This window comes from Amblyomma americanum, chromosome 3 (genome assembly GCF_052857255.1).
Source record: "Amblyomma americanum isolate KBUSLIRL-KWMA chromosome 3, ASM5285725v1, whole genome shotgun sequence".
Classification (NCBI taxonomy): Eukaryota; Metazoa; Arthropoda; class Arachnida; order Ixodida; family Ixodidae; genus Amblyomma; species Amblyomma americanum.
Genome location: NC_135499.1, coordinates 145,384,480 through 145,395,039, shown reverse-complemented (window position 1 = coordinate 145,395,039; position 10,560 = coordinate 145,384,480). Strand labels below are relative to the sequence as shown.

Genomic DNA, 10,560 nt, shown 5'->3' with positions numbered 1-10,560 from the left:
CCAAGCAAGAAACCAAAAAGAAAATCGTTGGTATCTTTTAGAGATTTAAAAAAAAGGTGAAAAACAAATGTAATGCTGCTTCACACACAACTGAGATTTTATCTTCGAACACATTTATATATTTATGGCAGTTTCAGGTGTGACTGTGACTCTCTCCTTTTGCATTTTCCTTGCTGTGCAGTACTGTTTTTTATTTAGTCACAAACATTGTTCAAAGCAATGGATTAATGGTTTTACCTTAGTTGCTAGGCACCATGCTTGTGCACTGCAGCAAAGCTTATTGCAGCTGCTCCAAATGACTTCATCAGCTATAAAGCCTGCTGCAAAGCACTGATGGCTGTTCTCATTACTTTGCTTTGAAATAATCACTTAAAAGCATCTAACCTCTTTATATACTCTGCTTAAGTAGCTCCTTGTAGTAGCACTGTGAAAGCTGTTGGCATCTTTGAGCAGCAATGAGGCCTTATAGTGACTGATTGTGATGTGTGTTATGCAATAATGGGACAGTAGAAAAGCAGAAATTACCAGTCTATCTCATTTCTGAGAGGAGGCCCAAGTTCTGCATGAAATGCCTTCATGAAGGAATTTCATGCAGAGGTTGTGGCACTAAAATACTGTTGCAGTTGCTGTTGCCTGTAATCGCCCCTGTTATTATTGTTACAGGATGTGAAGTCCATTCCAGTGTTGGATTTTTGTATTTTATTATAGCCTGTGGCTTAACAACTGTTGACTACTCTAAACAAAAGTAACTTTCACAAGAATTTGATTTCCACAATATTTGAAATTCACCCTCACTTCATGGAAAATTCATCCTGCAAATAATTTGTACTGTCACAGAAATGACAATTTAGATGCCCAGGGGCACCTTTTTTTTGGTTGTCATTACATCGTCCAAGTTACCAAAAACACGCACTCTGGAGATTTTTCTCTTACCACAACAGGGTCGCAGTTATTACTGAGTAAAATAATAAATGCAGAAATGATGGCTATCGCGAAGCTCTATGGTAAAAACAAGTACATAAAATGCTCAAAAAATAATAAATGCAGAAACGATGGCTATCGCGAAGCTCTATGGTAAAAACAAGTACATAAAGTGCTCATTGTACGCATTCATAAAATTATCATTCAGCCATTCCATGAAATTGCTTGTCTGCTAATGGTTCTACAGTTATAAGCTAGATAGAAATTTTAATAGATTGGGCTCATCATCATCAGCCTGACTACGCCTGCTGTAGGGCAGGGGCCTCTCCCATGTCTCCAATTAACCCTGTCCTTTTCTAGCTGCATACACCGTATGCCAGCTGCATACACCGTATGCCAGCAAACTTCTTAATCTCATCCCCTGCCTTCTCTTGGAATCCACTCCGGTGCCCTTCAGGACCAGCGGTTATCTTGCCTTCACATTACAAGCCCTCCCCTAGCCCATTTCTTCCTCTTGATTTCGACTATAGGTTATCATTAAACTCGTGTTTGTTCCCTCACCTACTCCGCCCGCTTCCGGTCTCTTAATGTCACACCTATCATTTTTCTTTCCATAACTTGCTGTGTTGTCCTTAACTTAAGCTCACAAAAATTCAAAAGTAGTAATTGCATCAAGCCATTGACACAAATGGGCTATCATTTAAAGTGGTATTATTTAATTTGTTCCTATTTCTTTCTGTCAAAACCATGTGAGCATCAGTTTTCTATATTGCCCAAAATATCAACCCTTATGGGCTCAAACAGAAAAGCACAAGTGATTTTTATACTTTATTGCTGCATGGCAGTACAAGTCATCTCCCTTTCATCAGTGTAACTGAAGTGCTAGAAATATGCAGTCAGTGCAGCGCAGCAATGAATAAGTTGCTAGTCAGCTGCTGTGCCAAGTAAAACATTTAAGAAAAGGCATAATTTTCACCATTTCTCTTTTTTCAAAATTAACACCTGCTAACACAGGTAAAAGGCCCCTTTATATTATTTGAACAGACACAAAAGTTGTTTTTGGCAAATTAATTTTGGCCAGCCAGGGTTGCAGAGCATATAACCTAGCATCCCCTGACATGTTGACTGTTCTGTTAAACTTGACAAAACCCGGTCTTGCAGGTAGTCAGTTGTCAGATGTGTCGACAGAAAATTGTCTTTTGTTTCAACTGTTGAAACAGCTAAATAGAATCATTTATTTCTCATCAGAGCACACTGGCTGCCATTAGTAGAATGGCAGTGTTATATGCAAGGGAATGTGTTGTCTTTCATCACTCATGAGATATGTGTAGAAAGTTGGTCACATAAAAGGGAGTGGTCCTGCAGCACCAAGCGTTTCCTGTTCAGCACCTTTAACCTGCACCAGTATTATGAGTGGCTTGCTCGATTATGGCCAGTTCAGTTGCCATATTTGACAAAACACTTTGCAGGTATTCTTGTTCAGCATAGTGAGCTCATATTTCGAGGTGTTTATTGCTATTGATGCTGTGACCACTACGCATTTGCCAGTACTTAGAATGTGCATGTGCTGAGTGTAGCATTAAAAACTGTGCCAGGTGCGCAATCAAAGACATAGGTGGCATAGCTTCCATCAGGGCGTAATACACACCGGTAAAATTTGCGTGGATTATTTGGATAAGCATAAAAACCTTCCTGGGTACATGTGAGCACTGGCTGAGGTGTGGTTGTCAGTGTGGTTGCTGATGTCACCAGTGTCGTTGTTGATACCGTCGAAGGCAAAGCCGCCGTTGTTGAAGTCCCAGCACTTTGTGTTGTAGGTGCTAGAGTTGTAGTTGTCACGGTAGCATTACCGGCTAGTGCCTCTCTTATTGCTCTCTGAAGAGGGTTTTTTGTTGTTCCACATGCTCCCTGGAAGTCATCTGTTTCGATGGACCAGACCATGGCACCAGCAAGACCAAGGGAACGCAAAAACTCCACCTGTTGTACAAGAAAAGTGGCAGATTAATGCAAACAGTCATCATATTTATGCTAGCGCACGGTGTTTTCCATTTCTAAGGTGAACACAGGACATGTGATGAAGTTAAATCGTACCTCTGCAGGGTGTTGCACACTAGTAATGACTACATTGTTGCACATGTGCAAGAAGCACGGTAACCTTTGTGCACCTGCTCATTCAGAAGTGTTCAGTACATGGCACATATGTGTTCACTTCAGAAGTGAGTGACTGTGTACATGTGAACTGTTATTTATAACATGCAGAAAACGATTAAGCTGCTCATTGGTGGATGCAGTCTAAGCCGGTCACTGGTTACTCAATGTGGCCATTCACAGTTCATAAGCTGAGCTTCGGTGGTTGGTTATTCATGACCCACAACTTTCTCGTTGCACGAGTTGTACTAGAAAAAAGAAATAGGCAAGACCTGCAAGTTGTGCATATACCGCCTCGGCAGCTCTGAGACACTATTGAGGTCAACTGTGATTCGCTGCCCACGTACGTGATTGGCGCCTCGGTGAAAGCAGCCATGATAAGAAGTTTCCTAAAGGAAAAAATGCTGATTTATGGGAACAGTCAGGCTTTATGATTCTTCGTGAAGAGTTGCTTACAGACATGCTTAAAAGGCCGTGTATGTACAGGTATCATATGTTCACGCGAATATAAACCGGTTACTACTCGGTCAGAAACCGTCGTCATTGGTGCCGTTGTATGCTCCTTATTTCTAGGTACGGAAATACTACCGAAGTTCGTAAGGTGCGTTGGGATTTAAAGACCTGTATGAAATGTTTTCTTGAGAATTACCAATTTCATTTCTTTTTTTTTTAGCCAGTAAAACGAAACACCGTGTCTGTGCGCTGCGATCTGAGATGTGTATACCCACCGAATGGTGTGTTCGGAGCACTTTTCAGGACTTTGGTTTGCGGTTATGTCGCCGTTTCTAACATGAAATGCTTTTACCTGACAATCTCAAACGCCATAGTTGACGTCGAAATTTTCGTTCGACATGTTTATTCACAGGAAAAACTTCCAGCGCCGACCTGGATTCGAACCAGCGCCGGCGCGGAGCGATCAGTTTTCCAGAAGTCGTTCAGGCTAATTCGACAATCGCTACAACGATGCGCGGTTGCGTATGGAATTGTTTAGCGCCACTCGCTAGAGAGCAACGCTGGTAGAGTGACTTACTGGCTGCGTGAGAGCACGAGTGGTGGCGCCCTCTGTCGCAAAAAAAAAGGGAGTAAATCACTGTCGCCAGCCTTCATAACCGGTACTTTCTTTACGTGCGTCCGCGGACTCGTCGGCGGTAGTGCTGCAGTTCCGATATTCAAAGTGATTCAAGTGCTACACGGATTGACGCCAAAGCAAAGGATCGGGCGGTCTCCTGATCGCCAACGGCAATTTTGTGCAGCCGGACGCGTCGCTAAAGTCGAAGAAAAGCGATCGAATGCCAGCCGAAACGATTTCGAAGAGTGCGTCTAAGCATATACCCTCACCATACTACCCTGTCGCGCTGTGGGTCAACAAATTTTGGCCTCTCGGGCGGCGTTCAAAAACCGCGCGTTCTGGCGCGCGCGTAGCAACACCCGCCAGTGCATGTCGCTCCGCAATGCACGTGTCACGTGATCTCTCCCATCTGGGCAGGAACAGTGAGCCGGGCTTGTTTGGTGTTGCAAAAGTAATATATATATATATATATATATATATATATATATATATATATATATATATATATATATATATTGGAGGACGTACTGTGGAGACAACAAAAATCTCCCAAACACAGCCGTTCTAAGTCATGTGTACCCGGATAGATTTAAACCGGAGTGCAGCAAATGCGGTGGCAAAGCCACTGTAGTCTACATCTTCTTGGACTGTCCCACAAAACGCCCACCAATATCGCTTCAGAGGCTCGCGCACGCGGGCCCGTTCGGGACCGCTGCTCAGCTGCGACCTGGAAACAAGTACAGGTCATCTAATCCAAGATCAACTAATCCACCTATTACTCAAGCCGATAAGCAGTTTGCTAACCAAAAACGGGTACAAGCTTCCAGTGCTTAAATTTATGCCTGGCTGCATCGAGAGGGGGTCTGGAGTGGTCCGAGCACAGGTGGAGAGGGAAATGTAGATGGGAGAGATAAAGCAGCTTGCAGCTTGTTTTACACAACGTTTTAGACAGAGAGGCATGGTTGTGTATAAGAACTGCATACATACTGGATGAAAAAACCGAAAAGTTACGGAGGGCATTTAAGGCTGATTACGTGCTTTAAATGCGAAATCATTGTCTCATCGTGAGCTATAGATCTGTTGCGGCATTCATTAAAGATTCCTTCATTTTTAATGGCATGCATACCTATTCGTTAGCGTACAGTCGTAAGCAAACGCATGCACTCTAAGATTCACTTTTATTCGCCAACTTGATTCGTCACTGGCTCCACCTCGTCCACGAGTGGCTCGCGTGCGGACGGCGAGAGCGGATGACTGCGCTGACGGACGGGAAAACCAGTTGTGGTAAGCGTAGTAAGCCTTAATAGTAAGCCTCTGCCTCCCGCACTCGTTGTTTTCCACTGTAGTAAGCTAGAATACTTTCTCGTTCACTGTACTTTCCACTGTCCTTGCTGTCCTTGCACTTGTTGCCTCCCCACAACTGCACCAGCACAAAGGAAATGGCCAGGCGACGAAACCGCACTACTCACCGATTTAATCGCACAAAAGCTCCCTCACCCTACTAGAAGAGAAAATAAGCAAAAATGGCAATAACAGGTTATTCAAGGAGCTCGCTCGGGTATGAGGGCTGTGAGGTCGCACTCTCAAGAGGACTGACTCGTGGTGTGAGGTCATGGGTTTCTCTTTTAGTGCGGTAGCACTACTATAGTAGGATACAACTAAAAAAACAGCGGTTGGTAACAATTGGGTTATAGTACGCGGCGTCCTGTGTTACTCCGCTGACCAATCGCAACAGTCAACGGTATCACCTTTTTATGTTTGACTTTAACTTGTTAAACAAGCCGGAGATATCAAAATTCTTGAGCCTATAATTTCGTCTGATTCTTAGCTTCTTGTTTCATCATCATCATCAGCCCTACTACACCCACTGCAGGGCAAAGGCCTCTCCCATGTCTCTCCAATTAACCCTATCCTTTGCCAGCTGCATCCACCCTTTGCCTGCAAACTTCTTAATCTCATCCGCCCATCTAACCTTCTGCCGCCCCCTGCTACGCTTACTTTCTCTTGGAACCCACTCCGTTACCTTTAAAGACCAGCGGTTATCTTGCCTTCGCATTACATGCCCTGCCCAAGCCCATTTCTTTCTCTTGATTTCGACTAGGATGTCATTAACCCGTGTTTGTTCCCTCACCCACTCTGCCCGCTTCCGATCTCTTAACGTTACACCTATCATTTTTCTTTCCATGGCTCGCTGCGTTGTCCTTAACTTAAGCTGAACTCTTTTCGTTAGCCTCCACGTTTCTGCCCCGTAGGTGAGTACCGGTAAGATTATGCTGTTGTACACTTTCCTCTTGAGGGAAATTGGTAAACTGCCACTCATGATCTGCGAGAATTTGCCATATGCGCTCCACCCAATTCTTATCCTTCTAGTTATCTCCCTCTCATGATCCGGATCAGCTGTCACTACCTGCCCTAAGTAGACGTATTCCGGCACCATTTCTAGGCTCTCGCTGCCAATTGTGAACTGTTGTTCCCTTGCTAGGCTGTTGAACATTACCTTGGTTTTCTGCATGTTAATTTTTAGACCCATCGATCTGCTCTGCCTGTCTAACTCGTTGATCATGATTTGCAGTTCACCTCCTGAGTGACTCAGCAAGGCAATGTCATCAGCAAATCTCAGATTATTTAGGTATTCTCCATTTATTCTTATTCCCAACTCTTCCCAATTCAGGCCTCGAAATACCTCCTGCAAACATGCGGTGAACAGCATTGGCGAGATCGTGTCTCCTTGCCTGACGCCCTTCCTTATTGGAATTTTATTGCTGACTTTATGGAGGACTATAGTAGCTGTGCAGTTGCTATATATATCTTCCAGTATTTTGACATAAGGCTCCTCTACCCCCTGATTACGCAATGCCTGTATGACTGCTGAGGTTTCCACTGAGTCGAATGCTTTCTCGTAATCAATGAAAGCTATATATAGAGGTTGGTTATATTCTGCGCATTTCTCTATCACCTGATTGATAGTGTGAATATGATCTATTGTAGAATATCCTTTACGAAAGCCTGCCTGATCATTTGGTTGATTAAAGTCTAACGTTGCCCTGACTCTATTAGCGATCACCTTAGTAAATACTTTGTAGGCAACGGATAGTAAGCTGATCGGCCTGTAATTTTTCAAGTCCTTGGCGTCTCCCTTCTTATGAATTAAGATAATGTTTGCATTCTTCCAAGCTTCTGGTACAGTCGAGGTCATAAGGCATTGCGTATACAGGGTGGCTAGTTTCTCTAGCACGATGTCCCCTCCATCCTTCAACAGATCTGCTGTTACCTGATCCTCCCCAGCTGCCTTTCCCCTTTTCATTGCTTCTAAGGCTTTCTTTACTTCATCTTTCGTAACTGGCGGGATGACGTATTGCTGTGCACTGCTGTCTTTCTCATTAGCGCTCTGATTACATTGGCTACTGTACAGGTCTGTGTAGAACTCTTCGGCTACGTTAACTATCTTATCCATATTGCTAATGACATTGCCCTGCTTGTCTCTTAATGCATACATCTGGTTTTTACCTATGCCTAGTTTCCTCTTCACTGTTTTTAGGCTACCTCCGTTCTTTATAGCCTGCTCGATTCTCTCCATATTAAACTTCCTTATGTCGGCTACCTTGCGCTTATTTATTAACTTTGATAGCTCCGTTAGTTCTATTCTATCGGTAGTGTTAGATGCCTTCATGTTTTGGCGCTTCTTAATCAGATCTTTCGTCACCTGAGATAGCTTCCCGGTATCTTTTCGAACTGTCCTACCGCCTACTTCTACTGCGCACTCCGTAATTATTGATGTCAGGTTATCGTGCATTGAATGAACATCAAGATCATCTTCCTCAGTTAAAGCCGAGTATCTGTTTTGCAGCGCTATCCTAAACGCCTGTGCTTTCCCTCTTACGGCTAACTCGTTAATGGTCTTCTTCGCTAGCTTCTTCCGTTCCCTCTTCAAGTCTAAGCTAATTCTAGACCTTACCATTCTATGGTCGCTGCAACGCACCCTTCCGAGGACGGCCACATCCTTAATGATGCCAGGTTTAGTGCATAGTATGAAGTCGATTTCATTTTTAATCTCACCATTGGGGCTCTTCCAGGTCCACTTCCTGTTTTCTCGTTTGCGGAAGAAGGTATTCATGATCCGTAAATTATTTCTATCCGCGAATTCGACTAATAACTCTCCCCTGCTATTTCTAGAGCCTATCCCATAGTCACCTACCGCGTGGCCGTCAGCCTGCTTCTTGCCCACCTTCGCATTGAAGTCACCCATCAGTACAGTGTACTGCGATTTTACTTTATTCATTGCTGATTCTACGTCCTCATAGAAGCTTTCAACGGCCTGGTCATCATGGCTGGATGTGGGTGCGTAGGCCTGCACCACTTTCAGCTTGTACCTCCTATTCAGCCTAATTGCTATAGCTGCTACCCTCTCGTTAATACTGTAGAGCTCCTCTACGTTGCCAGCTATATCCTTATTAATGAGGAAACCCACACCTAGTTCTCGTCTATCCTCTAGCCCGCGATAGCACAGTATGTGTCCGTCCTTTAGTACTGTATACGCCTCACCTGTCCTCCTAACTTCGCTAAGCCCTATCACATCCCATTTAATTCCCGCTAGTTCCTCGAACAGCACTGCTAGGCTAGCCTCACTAGCTAAAGTTCTAGCGTTAAACGTTGCCAGGTTCAGATTCCAATGGCGGCCTGTCCGGAGCCAGAGATTCTTAGCACCCTCCGCTGCGTCACAGGTCTGACCGCCGCCGTGGTCAGTTGCTCTGCAGCCGCTGGGGACTGAGGGCCGAGGGTTAATTGGTTTGATCATAGAAGGTTGTGGCCATGTACTACACCAGGGTGGCCAAATCCTGTTCTGGTGAGAGAGTGCGTTGTCGGTTCTGGTCACCGAGATAAGGCCGCACTCCAGGCCTGGTTATGCAATTCCATCGACACGCGTTTTTTTTTTAACCCGGTGGGGAATTGCGCGGCACCAGGATTTGAACCCCGGTCCTCCTGCACGCGAGGCGGATGTTCTACCTCTACGCCATCGCTGCATCTCGCTTCTTGTTTAGGTAACAAGAAAAGTTTTAAGTACGGACTACTTTTTTTGTCGTGGAGGAATTCCGTTGCTGCGGTCCTCAATGTGGGCGGAGCTTCACTGCAGACTTAAGTTGTACGTCCGACTATAGAAATTGAAAAAAAATTGGTGTTTGAGGAAAGGAAATAGCGCAATATCTGTCTCACATCTCTGTGGACACCTGAACCGCACCAAACAGATAGGGGGAGGGAGAGAGAAGAGGTGCCGTAGTGGAGGGCTCCGGAGAAAGTTCGACCACCTGGGGATCTTTAACGCGCACTGACATCGCACAGCACATGAGCGCCTTTTGCGTTTCGTCTCCATCGAAGCACGATCGCAGCGGCCGGTTTCCTACCCGGCAACTCCGGCTCATTTTCCGATTTCGGGCTCAGAAGCCTGTTTTGTGGCAGGCGGCCCACCGGGTTGTGGGCAGCCTTCCAGGTGTCTGCACCCAGGTGAAGGCCCTCAAGGTAAATGACTAGGTCAAAGGCCTTCATGGTAAATGCCTTGCGGGCAAAGGGCTTTAGGTATCTTTCCTACTTTTATTCATTAGTATATCTTTCTACCTTTCTTTAGCACGTAAGGACTTTAAAGGGTCCCTGAAAAGCTTGTTGTTTGAGGCTGGCTGTAAAATGCTTGCATATGTCCAGTATACAGGCCACCGAGCGTTCATGCCGAGTAGAAGACCTCAAAAGCTAGCCGATAATTTACTAGACATTTTTAAAGACTCCTGCTTCTGCGCCACGACGCGACGTGCGATGGCGAGCTTTGGCCCGAATCCGCGCGCAACGCATCATGTAGCGCTCCTTACGTCTGCAGCGGACTGCTATCATTGGTTCGCCTTGCCATCTCCGCCCCAGGGATTCTCGATACTCGCGTGCGTCGGTAGCAAACGGAGGGGCCGAGTGTGTTGGGCCAGTGTAGGAGCGCCGACATTTCAGCGTGCAAAAAGTGACGAGAGGAGAGGGAAAGGCGCGAAGACGCGGAAATTCAAATTTTGTCTACAACTGAGCTTCCACAAAACGCATTTTAAAAAATTCTTGCTGGAGGATATTTGTGCAGCGGTGTCCTTTAAAATCCTAGGCATACCACATATTTATTGAGAGCCATTTTCAGCACTCGTGCTGCTGCATGATATTCCGAGTTGAGCAATGCTAAACCGTCTGCACATTTTTTCTTGCAGCCTTTGTGCAGTGCTGTTAGCTCTTACTACTTACATTTCCTCGTTTCGCGTCTGTTTCTCCGTCCCATGCTCCGTCCGCTCTCAGATTTCAAAATGGCGGCTAAATCGCGTGAAAATGGCCGTAACATCTCGGGTCAGCAAAATATGACACCCCACCACGTGACCGCGCGCAGTCGTCGGGCCGGCACGGCGGCC

General features: G+C 45.4%; 1 protein-coding gene across 2 annotated transcripts in view; it reads right to left on the bottom strand.

The window, feature by feature from the left end:
* Window positions 1-1,736: 1,736 nt before the first annotated feature.
* The window catches only part of LOC144125081 (chitinase-3-like protein 1), a 64,225-nt gene continuing 55,401 nt past the window's right edge, over window positions 1,737-10,560 (bottom strand). For both annotated transcript variants that reach the window (XM_077658156.1, XM_077658155.1), the window contains exon 8: window positions 1,737-2,898. In XM_077658156.1, coding sequence (XP_077514282.1) covers window positions 2,473-2,898 — 426 coding nt within the window. In that variant the 3' untranslated portion in view covers window positions 1,737-2,472. The remainder of the gene's footprint in view (window positions 2,899-10,560) is intronic.